General features: G+C 30.6%; 1 protein-coding gene across 3 annotated transcripts in view; it reads left to right on the plus strand.

Moving 5' to 3' along the window:
* The window catches only part of LOC117104607 (mitogen-activated protein kinase kinase kinase 13-A-like), a 38517-nt gene that overhangs the window by 7584 nt on the left and 12259 nt on the right, over positions 1-18674 (plus strand). Inside the window, exons 1-4 of one of the 3 annotated variants that reach the window (XM_033245453.1) lie at positions 1548-1699; positions 7864-8111; positions 17467-17705; positions 17935-18118. In XM_033245453.1, coding sequence (XP_033101344.1) covers positions 7951-8111; positions 17467-17705; positions 17935-18118 — 584 coding nt within the window. In that variant the 5' untranslated portion in view covers positions 1548-1699; positions 7864-7950. Of the gene's footprint in view, positions 1-1547; positions 1704-7863; positions 8112-17466; positions 17706-17934; positions 18119-18674 lie in introns of those variants that run through there. The other 2 variants (XM_033245455.1, XM_033245454.1) reach the window with 2 other exon arrangements.

Raw genomic sequence — 18674 nt, forward strand, 5'->3', positions numbered from 1 at the left:
CTTCAATATTCAGGTACTTGAAAACTCTATTCTTGCCTTCCAGTCAAGATCAAATCTTTGATTACAAACAGAATTGTGTAATTGTTCAAACATTTAATTAAGCACTTAAAATCAGTATTGTGTCTTAAATGAGATAAAAAGTAGTAAAAGCCTCACAAAGAAGATATTGACATTGTACATAATATTGTCGTGTCTCATTTTTACCTAGGACCTTTGTCTACCGTTAGAAAAATTTAAATCAAATCGCTATTTTTTTTGTCTGTTTTCGTATAAATACTGTTTATTTTAAAAATAAAAATAAATCTACATCATCCTTTTGGCTGCTAATTAAATTGTTAATAAAATATCCTGAAAATTATAGAGAAATAATTTCCTAAAAATGGAGAGATACTTTTTAGTCTGGTTTCCATTTTCTACACCGCTGTCGTTATAATGTTTCCTTCGTAAGGTCGCTACAAGTGCAGGAGTCAAGCCAAGGAGTTGTGGTTTGAATTGATATGTGTAGCAGCGGTGGCGCCAGCGGGGGTGGGCATCCTCCGCCCCCCCCCCCAAATGATTTTTTATTCCACACTGTAGATCGAGGCTTCGTCAGCCCTTTGGTTCGGCCCCCTCAATCGGACACGTCGGACCACTTGTCTGCAAATTTCTGGTGCCACCGCTGATGTGTAGCACTTGCATGGTATCCAAATTGTTTTAGTTAATATTTTTCTGAAACATCTAATAATATTGGAATTAAAAGATGTATGTAAGATGTTATTGCATTGCCTGTGATATATCATTTAATTTAACCATAGAAAAGTTGACATAAATATTCAGTGGCCACTACCTGTTAGGATTGTTAAAAAGGGGACATTGACCTGTCTAGGTGCTCTCAGGTACCAGCTGCAACAACAATACAAAAATACAAAAAATACAAACCTACAAGAATGCTCTTGCAAATATTGCATGCATAACTAGACTGTCATAACAAAATCAATAATTTTCCAAGTGTTTTTGTTAAATTTGGCTCAAAAATATTTTTTGAGTCATTCATTGTATTTGATATTCTCTTAGCATTTACTAAGTTTACTATTTCAAATTTATATGCATTAAATATTGTTGATATATGTGTACTTTGTTATTAATTTATTGTAGTAATCTTTATTGTTGAATAAGCAATTAAAATTTAATGATTATGTTCGTTGAGGCAGTAAATTTAATACTTAGCCCACATTTTGTGAAATTGTTTGGCCTTCTGCGTGTTGTTTTTGTACAGTGGCTTAAAAATGTCAAACAATTCCTGCTGCTTTTGTTTACAACTCAAAACAAAAGCCAGTGATGTTTGGAATGCAAACATTTACAAGTCTAGAAAAAATCAATAGAGAGAATTCCTCACTGATTTTACATTCCAAAGATATGATTCAGATAACTGAGTGGGTTTTCAATACAAACAGTATTATTGTCATCCTGACTCCACCCATTTAAAACCTGTAGGCTGGAGTTGCATGTGATAGGTCATTGTGAGAGGGATGCTCAGTGAAGCGGAACCTGGTGCAAAGTTCATTGTTTGTGTTCGCCATAGCTGAATTATAATTATGTGACGAGTGCTGAAGGTAGCTTCATTTGATGCATGTGTTTTGCTAGGCCGTCATCAACTACTTATCTGAAATCCATTGGAAATATTAAGTTTATTTGTATTTAAGTCAAAACAATGCCAATGGTAAGTAAGTGAAATTTTTAGTTGGTCATGTTTTTTCACATTGTGTTCACTTAATGTTAGTAAAAGGATGGTTTTATATCCTTGATTGTTCATATACCTCCATTTTGCCTTTTTACTCTACAAGCTGTGTCAGCCTGAGCATTCATTACTGTATATAGTAAGTGGACCTACTATAGGCATATAATACGACAGACATAATAGACTAATTATTCATTAAGAATATATGTCTATTTGGAGAATACAGTAATATAGTATAGGAGGCATTGGCCATGGATATTTTAGATTTTTTACATACCAGTTCTTATATTCTATCAATTTATTTGTGTTATTATGATGTAATACCTTGATGCAATTCTATCTTATTATGATCATAAACATCAAATTTTAATCATATTTAGAATTGGGCCATAGCTAATAATTTATACAATTAATCAATAATAATCAACCTCATAATATTAAGCAAATTTAATGATAATAATACTTTATTCTTAGTTGGTCCAATTTCCACATAGTAACGGAATAGCTGCCTCTGGGCCTTCAAAATTGGTAAAGTGTAAACAAAAAAATTACCAAATCACTGACCCAAACAACGTGCATCTTAAGGTGTGTTTGGCTGGCGCTGTGCTAGCTAATAGATCTATATGAGGGTTAAGAATCTGAGTAAATGTCATTTTGTGACTTATTAAAATGTGCAATTGTGTTAATGTATTTAGGTTAACTTATATTATTAAAAAAAAATATATATTTGATAGAATTTATAAATTTTTCCATTCCCTTCTAAAGAAAATAGGTTGTTGCTAAGGAAATTCCCTAAATTACAGTATATGACAGTGATGAGTAATTTGCATTATCTATGCTTGAGGATCATGTGTAAACATAATATTAGTTTATAAATATAACCAGTGTTTAGTATTAATTGACACATTGGGAAATTGGCATTATTGTATCAATTATTCTCAATCTTAATAAGTGTTTGTTTTATTATTGATAGGGGAAATTCTTCAATATAGATATGGTAGATTATTCAATTAAGTGAGGAGATAAAATTAGTATGACAATTATTTGGTTATAAACTATATATGAAAAGTTGTCATTATTATTTTGATATATATTTAACGTATAACAAAACCCTCCCCATATCCCCCCTCCCCCAAATTAGGTTGCTGCCACTAAACTGTAAACTTAATTGTGTATGATCAGTAATTGCCATTGTAAGGACAAACAGTATTTGCATAAACTGCTAATTGACACTTTTAAAAATTGTTGTTATTACATCATATTAAAATATATTTATATTAAGTGTGTTTTATTATTGATATTTATCAGTATAATGATTTATTATACTATATAGGAAGATAAACCTAAATTGTAAGAACCTAGACATGCTCTTAAGATCTTTTTTTTTGTTATATTATTATGTATATGTATTGTATTATGTGAAAAAACAGTATATTTGAAAGCCTATGTATCTGAAATCCCCAAAACTCCAATAATATAGGTTGCTGCCATCATGTAAAATAATGTGTTGCTAAAACTATAAGATATGGATTTAGTAAATTACCATAAATTGTAACATATAGTTGTGGAGCCTCGTAAGGTTTTTGTTAATGATAATAGTGTGCTGATTTTCTTGATGATGCTGGTCATATCATACAACAGTGAAATGGCCATTTATGGAAAATGTAGGTTAATTTGATGTGTTTTACTGACCCTTAGTTTCTATGAATTTTTTATCTTAAAATTGCAATTTAATTTCACATAGGATCGGTAGGTATTTTCTTTAGCAAACTATTCATGTCAGTTGCTAATCAGTTGTTAGTATATGAATTTGTAAATTTATAATTACTGTACTGTATACCATTACAAATATCAATAGTTACTTATTTTATTTTCCAGATGCCTTTTGTCAAACTGTTTTACTAAATTCAGAAAAAAAATGAATATTTTTTATCTAGTCTCCTCTAAAAAATCTTTTAAAAATATAGTTTCCTAATTTTCAAATAAAAAATGTATCGCTATATTAATTGACTATAAATCAATCAGGTGCGAGTTATAACTATCAGTATGATAAAAAAAATACTAAGAATCTAAAATAAAAACACGAATTAAATCTATTAATATAATATTTTTAACAGCAAAATCGATTTAGGTATTTTGATTAAACTTGTGACATTTCAGAGAGTAGTCGTAAAAGAAAGAAAATATTTTCATAGTATAAATAAAATTTGTATTCACTAAAAGTATTACAATTTGCAAGAAATGAGAACCTGGTGTGATGTACTGTAACTTAACTTTAATTACAATTTAAAGGAATAACTGGTTGAAGTCTGGTTTGAACTACTTCCATCGATTCTTATAGTTGATGATTAAAACAATTGAAAATCTTGCAATTATGAGCTTGAAGGTATATACCAATTTTATTCCATATATCTTTCTATTCCCAACAATTAGTCTATACATTTTATCATTACATTTTGTACTATTTATTCTTAAGTGTGAATAATTAAATTATAAAATGGATCATCTCTTTTGAGCAATGTATTTTCTTTGAAAAACTGGTAGCTTTGAGATTTCAAAAGTGTACAATTACATACAACTAATAAAGAAAGTATGTAGAAATATTATAGAAAGCGAATTTACTTGATGCATTTTACTAATTGTAATTTAGCGGTATAGTTTCAGAGAATCCAAGATCTTAGACATAACTGCGCATTATCGTTAGTGTTGCTCGTATATTTGCCTCAAGGCAGACTAATTATTAAATAGCGTAGGTCACGTATTTCGCAAAAGGAAGATAGACACGTAGCATGTCTTTCCTTCATTATCAACAACAATATTAAAAATTAAATAGCGGGATAGAAAAAAAATTGGTCCCTTCTGAGTTTATGTAGCTGTTTGTCATAGGGATGTACTAGTAGTGAACTATATTTTAGGTGGTAAATTTTACAGTATGGTTGTAATATAGCAATGTGTTCTGGTTTGTTGTTAGTTGTTACCATTCAAATGTTGGTTTTGTTTAATAATGGTCGTAGGCCCACTATAATTTACACCCCCATTTTGACCACTCTAAACTATAAGGAAGTAACAGTAGTTGGTTTGACCATAATGGGAGTATACAGTACCACAAAACCACCATGGTCTGACATGAATCAATTTAAAGTTTACCAGGGTATTGTAAAATGTGAGTACAGTAAAGCTGAAACTTCTGGCTGGTTACAATTTACTATTAATTGCATTCTCTTTTGTGGTGGGAGGAGGGAGAAACTCTGTAATGATGGTAAGGGTATAAATTAACCATTTTGGGCCTGAATTTTTGTTTTTTTGTAATAAAAAAACCTTGTTCCATTTTTACTGTAAAATGAATGATGTTTATTTGAAACAATAACTAAAAATCTTGTCAAACCATTGACATTCATTTGTCATCTACTGTAATTCTGATTTACAACCGATTGCCTATTACATTTTATTATTTGGTCCAGGGTGTTGTGAATTGATTTTTACATTTGACCACACTGAAAAGTACATACTTAAAAATAGGCTATGGTGGTTTTCCCACACAGTGTAGGTGATGTAAGTGAAGAAATAATATAAAGATTTTGGTGTTGACTAGCCACGTAGGAATACTTGGAATTAGGTGTAAGATCTTAAAGCTAGCATATTCTTTGTGATTTGGCCCCAGTCAGTGTGCAGTGGAAAAGTGGCATCCCATCTGTAGCCAACCTGTGCCGCCATGGAAAACGAAGGTTACTTTTTGAACGATATTGAGGAGTAATGAATACATATGCTTAATACACTTTGCCGTCTTTAATCATCAAATTATGCTAATTCCGCTTGCAATTTATACTTGCGTGTCATTTTTGCTGCAGTAAAAGTGAAAGAGAAGCCGCAGTGAACTGCAGCTGGTTAATATTGTCATTTAAAACTACTTTGTATGCAAAGTTGTCTGCTGGTAAATTTCTGAAACAACTTATGTGTCTGCCTTGCTGTATTAAAAGAAAGAATTGTGTGAAGTTACAACATGAAAGTGAAAAATTGCAACATAATTGAGTTAAAATTAGCCATAGGAATAATTTTAACATTTTTTTTTATACACATTAATTAAAATTTGTTTTCTCATACCATCGTCAAACTAAATTTTGTTTTTAAAAATAAAAAAATGATAGATGATTATAGGTATTTCATAAAACCAAGTGTAAATCTTTCTTGTCAACTTTTTTTTTTAAAAGGAAGCAAGAGGCTATTATATTGTTTATGATTGTCAGTTTTTGAGAATGTTTTATGCTGGTGGTTGCAACACTGGATTTATATTGCATGCCATTTTAACTATACAGGCCTAGTTGAATATGCATTTCCAGAAAAACCTGCAATTCCATAACATACTTTGTTATAAAATATGATGGTTAGATTATGCGTGTGCATTATTAATTTAAAATAAAATAAATTGTGAACAAGTAACAACAGGTATCTGAAAGATCTGAAAATCTGTCTGAGGTTGCTTTTATTATGTTTTTACTTGAGCTAAATAGCTTGGTAATTAAAGGTGCATTTTTTCCATTCCAAGGGTCAATTCAGTGATTTTTTTCTTATGACCATAAGCTTCACAAAGAGAGTTTCTATAAATATGATTCCATCCTGTAATTAGCAAGTTATGTTGTTGGATATTTAAGGAATAAAAAAAAAAAAAATGTAAATTTGCTGTTATGTTTACTTGGGGAAGGGATGTTTAAATTTAGAGAAATAATTTAATGAAGTTTAATACCCCTAATATAGCACTTAATTATTCCTGAAGTCCGATATGTCAATCATTTTATTCTCAGTTATTAAAATTCATTGATGATACTAGTTTTCAAATAATACATTATTAGTAATGTGAAATTAATAATAATGTAGGCATTTATGTAGTGATCCTACCCAATGGGCATCATATATTACGCATTCAATAGGTTATTTTATAATTCAATTAATGAAAGCAATCAGAAATACAAATTAGAAATAAATCGCTAGTACCTCTCTCAACTGATAAACGTGTCACAAAATTTAAAAAAAAAAAATCTGAAAAGAAAACCTCTGGAAAACGCCCTGAAAAAATCCAATTGTGTGGTTATGAAAGTGGAAATCATTAAGTAATTGCAGAAGAACTTTTATCTATAGTAAATACTGCTATGACGACAATACAAATATCATCATCAGGGCAACATAGCTGTATAGTCCTTTATTTTAGCATCACCATAAATGTTAAACCGCAGTATTTGCAGGGCCCTGTCCAGGGTACCTTGGCGGCAGTTTTGCAGACATTGCCTAAATAGTAAACAAAATTGAAGAATTCTGGTTCAGTGTTTATGTAGGTTTTTGTCTTCTGTTAGGGATGTCATCGACCTGGTCTACTTTGTAGTGTAGGACATTAACCTTATACAAATTTAATAGTCAGAATTCCTAATGATAACATAATTTGTTTGTAGTGACCAGACCTGGTATTTTATTTATTTATTCAAAGATTAATAATTTAATGGATTCTCATCAATAGAGCGTGTGCTACCAATTATTGAACAAATACTAATTTGTTATGTACACATTTTTTATATAATAATTATATAAATTGCGTTATATTATTCTCATTGTTGTAATTTAAATTGTTTCTATTTATGTACTGAATTTGAGTTTTCAGACAACTCTGCCTGTGTAATACATAGTATATTTGAAAAACATTTCTATCTAAAAAAGGTAAAGATTTTATATGGCTTTACGAAAGTCACTGAAATTTGTGGTTCAAAATATTTGTGTGTTTTCCAGGACCTTGAAAGTGGGAAAATTCTTGGAAATGTTGGACAATGTGTTTTAATGTTTTGTTTATTGTAAATTACATAGAACATTATAATAAATAATGTTTCAATTCATTGTGATTATGTGGAATGGCATTAGTTGGTGTATGCAGTTGATTACCATTATTATTTATAAGGTAATGACTAAATTATGTTGATTTGGATGTTTTGATTTGGGTCTAGAAATTTCAACGAAATTTATGAAAACTTGTGATTTTAGATTGAACCAAAATTCTAAAAGGAAGAACCAATTGATAGATAAAAGATGCTTTTTTTCCCCTTTTTTTTTTTTGGTACAGTACATAATAAACATATTTTAATGTTTCATGATTCCTTATTCCTCAGCTTCTAGACCTTGCAGATAAAGAATAAGCTTATGTTGCCGCAATCAATGCATACAGATACAAATCAATTGCTTATAGGCACCGATCGATGCATATAGATACCAATATGGCCTCTGCTGCAACACTCTCAATTTCGGATCGTAACAGTTTACCGAAGGATGTACCACTAAATAGTCGCAATAGCCCAGCTAAACTTAACGTTACTAAGAATATCAATGCTAACGTTAGTACTGGAGAGTTTGCAAATAGGTAAGTTATTTGTTATTTATTATTTTCGTCATAGGTAGGGCAGTTCAATATTCATTTATTTTCTCTTTTTGAGGTGTGTCCATCATGGCATTAATACATAACATTTTACAGGCGATTGCATGATACAACATATACTGTAAAATTGAGTGCAAGGCCTTGATTTAGGCACTCACGAATCACGCAATTAATCAGGGTATTACCACAGTTGCAGTCAAAAAGCATAAAAAATAAATTGATTTCCTGGAAAATTCCAGAAAACTAGGTAAACCATAAATTAGAAACAGCTTCCACTACTAGATGCATTTTGAACAAAACTATTAAGAGAAATGTTTAAAAAAAAACTATTAACTGAATTTCTATACAATTTCTGAGTATTATATTAATAAATCTAGAATTTTACAGTTTGCTTTTTTGAAAAACATATTCATTGTATGTTAATTAGAATGATACATGCTATTTATCCTTATGAATATTCCTTTTCACTAACAATGTTCCTCTACACATTTCGATAAAAATAAAAATTCAATAAAAATTTTTAATCAATTGAATGAAATAAAAAAGAGCATATCATATAATGATTAATAATCAATATATGATATTAATCATTATATGTTTTCATTTCATATGATGATTAATAATCAAAAAGTTTCAACATTATTTAATTCCATTTACTCATCCTTATGTTTTAATTATCTAATTATAGAATCATAGTTAATATACTATGTAGCTAATTACAAAAAGATAATATAAAAATTTGGAACATTGTTGGAAGAGATCTACAAATTGTTGAAAACCCATGTCATAGGATATGCTGCTATCTGGAATGTCCTTCCCTCTCCCCCCCCCCCCCCACAAAATATAATCTACTGTAAAAACCACAGAATAAGGAATTTAAGTGCTTTGCTTATAACAAATCTCAGGTTTCAGATTATTGTAATCTAAACCGTTATTATGTTAGATTGTTATCTTTCAATAAGGTTCCACAAACGACATGCTAAATTTCAACAGATTTTTCAAAGGAAAGTAACAATGTTTTTGTTGGATAAGGACCTCTGCTTTTGGGATTGTTTACAAAGGTGGGGTTCTTCACCCCTTAGTTTGTTCCCCAACAATCTATTATGCCTCAGGTTGTCTATGTCCTTTTCAACTCTGGTGCTGGGAAAAAACGTGGCATTGTTGGTTGTGCCTAATTTAAGTTTCAATTACAGGTTGTATGTATGATTTATTATCAGTGTTGTCTGATTGCTTTACAACGAGCAACAAGCAACACAGTGCTTGTCCTTTGCTTCTTTTGTACATTGCTTTACAGCTGTATACAGCTGTCAATTATATATTTTCAGTGCCTTTGTTCTGTCATTAAATAGTTAGATACTTAATATTTCAATTGTAAACGGTGATTCCTACACTGTATCACGTATTCAATTTTATATTGTCTGTGAATACAGTACAATCCTAGTTTTTACGCCTTTTCAGTAAATTTCTTATTAGACGCTAGTAAAATACGTTTTCTTTCAAACAACCTAACCAATTTGTAACAATTGCTTCATCATTTCATATCTAAGCGTTAGTATTCATTGCAATTTAAGCTCTTTTCATTCAGTACTCTTTCATATTCAATGTAACCACAATTTTGTCTGTGTCTGTTCACCAGTTGGCACAATTGTTAACTTGGACAATACAAAGAAATCCATGTAGCCTTGTTTAGAATTTACTCCGATCATGCCACAATGAACTGTTGTTTAAAGTTGAAGTATCCCACAGTTTGATCTGTCTTCTAATTGACATTTTAACAATGATACAATAAATTTAATATAATAGGTATTGTGCATAAAAATCCCTGCGATTTATAAAGAAAACTCTTAACAACTGTCATAAGCACTTGTATGTTCATTTGATAGTTGTTGATAAGTAAAAAATTGATTTTATCACCTGATAAAGAAGAAAAGTAGGTAATTTGGCGAACAATGGTGTTTTTGTTGAGCGTTCACCTTTAGCAAAAGGGGTCACTTGGCTAAATATATCTGGCATGTGCATCTGAAGAGTACAAGAGAAAGAAACATATCAGGCCTAGACTGGTTTATTGGTGGTAAAGGTAATAAAGCGTATCTCCCAATCTCTGGTTCCTGGGTTCAAATCATATTCCCCGCAACTCATAAATTAAAACTTTATAGAGCGTTAGATCTCTGTCACTTTTATTGCATCACTAACTTCAATATAGCCTAGGTATCTAGGTAAGGATAGTATTTCATCACCAAATTTGTATTTTGAACTATAGCCTATATGTTTATAAGACCAATATAATTGGATAAAAGAGTAAATACTTCATTGAATAAAGATTGATTAAATACATTTTCATCATGTAACTGATTTACATGGTGAAAATGATAAATATATGAAGAATTCATTTTTGTTTCTTTTTGATATAAAAATACTCAAAATACAAATCATGTATTTGAATACAGAATAGCTGCTGCTAGTAATTCTTACTCAATGCATATATTTCATTGAAAACTATACTATGCATTTTTGTAGGCCTAAAGCCAGATAATTTTAAGATCGGATCATTGGAAAAGAGAAAAATAGAGACACAAAAACAAGAGAAAAAATGCATTACCATTAGTTTTATTTGAAAATAAAACTAGCAGATTTCGGAAGTAACTATTCTGCACCAATGATGTGATCAGAAGGTGTAATATAATAGTTTTGTCATTGAAACATGGTTTTAAAATTAGTATGTACAGGGTATAACTATGATTTGCTACATCAAGATTAGATCAAGCTGTCAAAATCCAATATACTACCCATGGGGTTTGCCTATAGTTGATTTCAATTATCTATGTATGACCAACCCCTTACTTCATGTCGTATGCTACAGAGAGGAGGATCTGGTCAACGTATGCATCGTATGTCACGTCACATGTGCTTAGAGACGGGACTTTGAACTAAGATAGGACGCATCAATCAAGGGTATGGTACATACACAAGGTAGCCGCTTTTTAAAACCTGTCCTGTATGGATGACTCATCCATACATGGTTAGTATATCACAACAAAACAGATTATCACCTACCAGCCCCAAGGATTAGTATTGATTACAATCTAGTATAGTAGTATAAAGTTACATATATCACAGACACCCTATTTTATAGGGCCTGTGTAGTTATATGTTTGGTAATGTATATAATTAGAATATTTAAAAAAATAAAAACCAATAATCAGTTAATTAATTTCAGTTGTACTTTCGTACCATTTATTTCATGCCATTTCATGATATTTACAGTATAGGCTTAAAGATGTATTGTCCCTTGCTATTGTCAAAAAATCATAAAAAATGATTTTGAAATAAACTTGCTCATATTGCAATAGCATAAAAATTATTGAATTTAAAAAATGTGTACCCTTATTTTTAAACCAAAAAAGTATTAATTAAAATGATCTATCATTTTTCACTGTAAACTGATGTGTAGACATTTTTAAAATACACTAATTTCTATGTTTAAGTTGATAACTTTTATGTTACTTCAAAATGGGAAAGTTAATTTCAAAAAAATATTTTTATGATTTTTTTTGGTATTTAGCATGGGACAATACATATTTAAACCTAATTAATGGACACATACATAACAGAATAATGATGGTTTGCATTGAAAATGTCATAATTGAACAAAAATTTAGAAAAGAAAAATACTATAAACTTGCTCTTTTTATTTTGTTTCCTTCTCTATACACATCAAATATCTAGTTTGTAATGTTCAGGTCAAAAGTAATCTTTTCTTCTTTTTGGGCCACTGTTTTTTTAAACTTTAAATATCCACATATCCAAACATCATCGTTATAAGCCTACACAGTATAGTATTTGTCTAAAAAAAAGAAAAGAAAGAAAGACAACTATTGCCTTAGAATGGAATTGCTTCAGGTGATTGACATGATATTAATTTATTAAGTTTAGCAGATAATATTATTGGGTCACCGGATCTGGATCAACTCATGATGAAATTGGTGTCAACAAACAACGGAACAAGGGATTAAGAATGAAAGACTGAGAGACAGACAAAAAAAAAAATACAGGGATCTTTCGTGCATGTTAAAAGATTACATTAAAAACTTTGATTTGAAGCAGATAGACTTCATTACTCATTGTAGGGGAAAATCGATAATTGTGACATTTAGTATAAATCCTGTCAAGGATTTTTTTTTTAAACTTCAACCTCTACAATAGCAACAGTACCTCATTTTATATTCTAATAAATTTTAGGCTCCAGTAAAAAAATGTTTATGTTGTTTTGAGGATTTTATCAACCATGGGATGAGTAGTGGTTGACAGTGAACCTATAGGTCTATTTAAAAAAACAACTTTCGATAAAATAACCAAAATTTCCCAATGTCACAGATCATGTGGAATATAACAAATTATTTTTGGCTTTATAAATGGTTTTTTTTTTTGTATTATTATGACAACTATAAGATCCTGTTTTACAGTAAGTTCCTTATATCCATTTATGTCCTTCGCGGACTTAAAGTCAAATGGTTCGTGTAATCCACCGTAAAACACTCTACTTAAAGTCTAAATCTTTGTTGTGTTGATTGCCAAAACTGCATGGATGTCCCTATATGAATACACCACACAAGCTAATTTTAGATTAGCAAAAACATTATAGGTTGGTGTGACTTTATTGCTATAGTGTCAATTTAAACAGGAGGGGGGTCTAAAAAAAAAATAATACCATTGATAATATATAAGGGATGAGTCACTAATCTATTTAACAAACTTGGTATATTTGGATTAGATAAGATAAAGGTCGATAAAGGTCACATTATGAGTAAAAAATAAGATTTTATCAGTTGGTATTTTTGGAAGGTTTCTATTAACTTCTTGTTGATTTGAGGCATTCATTAGCAGCAAGCCTGTCTTCCAGCCTGTCTTCCAAAAAGAATAAAGCCGACAAGTTCAGGCCTGATTGCTGCTACTACTACCACTGGAAGCCTTTGTTTGTGGTTACTGGTAATTGTTCGCCTGTTGAGCTGACTTGGATTTCAACTTTCACTTTGTTGTTTACTGAAGTCAATTATAGCATAGGGTTAGTTTTTGTCGGTCATCTTTTCATCTTTACACCTCGTCGGGTGTCTTTGGTGTCTGAGGGAGGGTTTTCTTCCACACGTGTTTGGTAGATCACTCGTGCCGAATGTTTATTCTACACTTATTGGGTCATTTGATATCTGAACTTTAACATTTAACATCTGCTGTTAGGTCGGTGTATATCGGCTAACACCTTACTGAAAGATGAGTGGCAATCATACCATATAAGGTGATTATTTAACATTAATCTTGAAAAAAACTACCAAATCAGACTGTTTTAAAGCTCTGTGTGGGATGCTAGTTCATTAGGGTTTGGTTGTTGGTTATTTTGGGATAGTCAAAAAGGAAACAGATAGGCTAATGCCACTAAATACATCGCTACACTGTACATTACTGTATGTGCTTAATATTTGCTTTGTAACATATGGACATTATTTCTAAAATAAAGTATATGTTATGTGTATATACTGTCTATGATTTATACTACTTATATATATTAAGTAAATAGAATTATGAAACATACAAAATTATACCCAGTTTTTCTGACTTTGATGATGAAATATATCAAACAATTAGCAGGTTTATAAAGAAAAGTCTCAAATAAAAAAGTGAAGATGAATGATAGCTTAATGCAGGTGAGTGAATCACTGCATACAGGTGGATTGAAAGAGGGCATCTAAATGTCATCTTTTAATTATTCCTCTTATTAACGTCTCTGATTCACAGACTTCTCACTTGATGCGGGTGACGCATCTAGTCAGTATGCAAGGCTAGTGATACTCTGTGATTATGATTATGTTATATTTCTACTTACCTTCAAAATCATCATCATTGTTGTCATTGTCATCATCAGCATTCATCATTACCAGCATATTTATAATTATTATATCATTAAAGATAATAAAAGTTGCTAAAACAATAACTGGAAATGTCTGCATACTGTAGAAATAAATAAAACAAAGTACACATATAATGTTTATTGCTCTTGCACTTACATTAAAACCATAGGCCATCATCATTTTATATAAATCTTGAAAGGTGATAGGCCTACAGTGTTGACTGAATTAATTATACAGTATTAATACATCTGATGAAAGTATAATACCTTATGCCAGACAACAATGTTTGTGAACAGTACTTAATAATTTTCTTTTGACTACACTGTGTAATATCTATACATTCTGTATGGTGTTAGTGTTAAATTTCAATGTGTAGTCTCAAGTACAGTACTGCATATTTTATATAGACCTATTTAAAAAAAATAAATATAAACTCTTCAAGTAAGATGTATTGTACAGTATATGATAAGTAAGTACTATGGATTTTTTCCCCAAATTTGTTTAAAGTTACAAATTCTTCGTAAATAACAATTTTCTAAGATATAAATATTGTGCAATAGTTGTATTAAGAAGTATAGTACGGTGCAGCTTTTCAGAATATGTTTGAGGTTACAAATTACCAATTTCTTTATTATGTTTATATCACTTCATATATTTTAAACTCTCTACTGGAGGCTAAAAAATCCCAAGAAGTAGTTTGACAAAAGACTTGGTTAAAAGTAGGTCATTTCAATGAGTTCTTCCAAGAATATTTAAGCATTATGCATAGTGAACTGTCAGCCAATCAGAAGCTAGCATAATTATGCTGAGATCTACTCTTATATCTGATAGAATTAACTCTTCATCTATCATAGGCACTGAATAAATTAAGAGGAGTCTTCATTTAGGCTACTAACACTGTATGCATGGTTCCTTCTATACTGTAGATGATATTTACCCAGGAAAGAACTATAGATGACTGTATTGAATGTATTTTAGCCTAAATTTAACTTAGATAGTTTCAAAATTTGTTGTGATTTATTTTTATTTTGATATCAGTAGGCATATATTCCTTAATTTCATATATTTTTTATTCACCTATAATGATGCGGAATGATAATGATTTATTAAATTTCATGTTATTCTTATTTAAACTGAATGGCCTGCTTCAGTGGTTTACTATCAGTTGCCTCAGATCCTTATGTATTCTAACTAATGAAAAAATATTTCAAATGTAATGTAATCGTTTGCAAGTGCAGTGTTTCTAAGACATAAATCACACATCCAAGCACAACTCTATATGCATACAGTATTAATGCTTTCATGAATAATTAACATTGTCATATTGATGCCATGCTCTAGAGTATTGTGATGTTTTTTCCCTCAAAATAACGACTACATTGCTCTAATAACCATGTCAAAAATATCTGACATTTGAAAAAAAAAAAAATAATAATGATAAAAGCCTGGTAAATACCTGGATAAAAGTTAAAACAGTTATTTGCTATGTTTTTAATCAAGATGATGTACTAGGATAAAATATTGAAATATATATTAAAAAAAGTAATAATAAAATGATGAAATAATGATGGCATATAAAGGACATAATGATCAATATCACACTAACAGGCTAGTAAAAAGATTGAGTAGCAGAGATATCTTACTATTGTCAGATAATCGATGGCAAAATAGAGTAATGGAGCGATAGTTGAAGGATATGTGCTATAGTCAGGTCCAAAATGCAACAGTCTGAATGGGGGGTGCAACAGTCAGGTTAAGAATGCTATAACATTGATTAATTTGTTGGGTTAACAGTCAAGCTATGAATGAAACAAGTTAGGAGTGTTGTATTAGATTAGGAGTAAAATGGTCTGGTTACAGTGCAATATACAGTTTAGGAGTGCAACAGTTAGGAGAGAGGGATAATGCAATCAGTACAGAGATGTTGCAGTTGTTGTACAATAGTGTGAATTAAGAATTTGGCATTTAAAATGTATTGATATGAAACAGTGAACATGTTGGCATTGAAAAGATTCAGCAAAATGAATTACACATATCGTTAATATTATACTAGAAGTGCAGATAAATCAAGTGGTTGATACCGAAGTAATGCGCAGTTAAACTCCACTAAGATATTTATGAGGTTATAATCATATGATAGTCAGAATTGGCCACATGTTGACGGGATCTTCTGGTTGACCAGTCGTGCCGCGAGAGTGTTGCCTGTGGGATTCTTACAAAGTGTTTTTGAATGACAATCGATCTTCTTTGAGGCATCAGAGACCATTATCGTTGAGCATTACCTATTCTTGCATAAATTTTGACTTGATTTAGAGTGTACATATTGAAGTATGAATAAGTGTGGTGTAAGGTTGCTGTTGTTGATCTAAGGTACTGTGGGAATATCTTTATAGTGATTTTTGGATTTGGTTTTGTTATGTCTTGAACTGCCAACTGATAACGTACTAAAAAAAAAAGAAATCTAACAAAAGTGTCACGTTTCAAAATCCTATGTTGTTCAACTATACGCTAAAGACAATCATAAATGTTAATATCTGACTAACATTCCCTGTACATATATCCAAGAACCTAGATGGTGTTCGTTACTGACAGTTCCTAATTAACTGGCTCAATTCCACAACTTTGAATCATGTGACCAGTAATTGGCGCGTAATCCTAATCGTATGGAGAGTATGAACGTTAATCACTCGTAGCCTAAAGGGTTTTTTTTTAACAAATTGTAATTGTACACTTTAAAACTCCCATATGTGCTTGCCGGTATGTTTATGTTGTATTATATGCATAAAAGGTTAATTTTTCTGTGCTTAGGTATTTAATGTTTATTAGTTACAGTTACTATAGTTACATGTATGATATTAAATTTACATTTTGGATATAACAAATACATTAACTTGGTAATCTTCATGTAATCTTTTTGAGTGTATTCTATTTTATCATTTTAATGCCAATTTGCATTCAAAAATATAATTTCTTTTAATCACATTCATCAGCAGATACATTATTGACATTTGGTCATAGTTTCATGAAAACCGGACACACCCACATTTTCATTAACTGCTATTGGCTAATGAGTGATAGCAGAGGATTTTCCATACAGCTACATGTGATTACAATTCCACATGGTTATTGTTTGAATTAGCTTATTAATATGATAATTATCTTGCTGGTATTTTAATATTTCTAATATGAAATTATTATTAACCTCTTTATAAATTAAGGAAAAAAATGTTTATGTTTTATGACAGTAAGATATATGTTATTGTTAATTTTGTTATGTTATTTATTTTATTCTTCATGGTTTTTTTTATTCTTTTCAACATATTGCATATAAATTATTATATACTGAAAATCCATTAAGAATTTTAATTTTTTTGCATTGATCCGAGCTACAAACTGCACTTTTTATCTATAATCTTTTTGAATGATTCATTTTCTTGCAGTGTGCTCTCATTAGAAGATGGTGAAGACATCGACCTTAGCTCACCGAGACCGATTATCAAATCAGAAACTACGTCTTCGATTCCACCCCCAACTAATAACAACAATGCTTTGACCAATGGCGTTCAAGTAGCCATAAATGGAAATCAGCGACGAGGGTTCTTACAGGGCCTTTGGGGATGTTTACGCCCAGTGTGGACAATCATTGGTAAAGCTGCTGTCGCTGAGAAGCTTGCCCGAGGTTAGAATTGAAGTTTTATTGATTTCTGAAGGTGACAAACATGAAGCTATATTTAACATATGTTATTAAACATATCTATTATAAACTATTATAAATTATGATCATGACATGCTTAAAGATAATAGTAACAGATGATAAAATAATGATTAGTTTTTATAGATGATGTATAATAGACTGATTAATTATTGATTTTTATTTATCGTGGTTAATTTTTTGGATCTATTTTCAGATGATTGGGAGATACCATTTGAAGATATTCGTGGTCTACAATGGCTAGGGAGTGGGGCTCAGGGGGCGGTGTTTTTGGGCACGCTCAGGGGAAACCAAGTTGCTGTGAAGAAAGTCAGAGATGAGAAGGAAACGGATTTGAAGCATCTTCGAAGGTTAAACCATCCAAATCTAGTGGCCATTAGGTAAGAAACATCTAATATTCAAAGTAGTTGTATCTTATAATCAAAATGTGGGGAAATAAATTCTTAAAGGAATTTGTAGATGGGTCATAAAAACGTAGAGAGGCAAATGTTTGAGCATAAAAGCTGTGTGTGTCAACCATAACTGTGACAACTTGGAAATACAAGTCTCCTTCCAACTAAAGATCACTTTTGGGACCGGGGTTTTCATGGTCTTTCAAAACTTTGGTCTCTAATTAGAATAATAAAGATAAAGGATGTTATTTTGTTAATTTAGGACCACAGAAATGTGATCTTTAATTAGAGGTGGTCTTTAATTGGAGGAGTCTTTAATTAGAGGGGGATGACTTGTACAAATATATATATTATTATTATTATTATTATTATTTGTACTATATTATTTTTAGTATATATTATTGTTTTTGTATTCTTCACGTTTACTATATTTATGTATCCGTTTGATGTTTGTGTTCCCTCCTGTAAGTGGCGAATTTTATATTTGCTGTTGGCTGGGATAGTAAATAAATAAAAATAAATAAAATAAATAATACTATGAATG

The sequence above is a fragment of the Anneissia japonica genome, unplaced genomic scaffold, assembly GCF_011630105.1.
Source record: "Anneissia japonica isolate Jap-2015-1 unplaced genomic scaffold, ASM1163010v1 scaffold287712_len2945570_cov188, whole genome shotgun sequence".
Lineage (NCBI taxonomy): Eukaryota > Metazoa > Echinodermata > Crinoidea > Comatulida > Comatulidae > Anneissia > Anneissia japonica.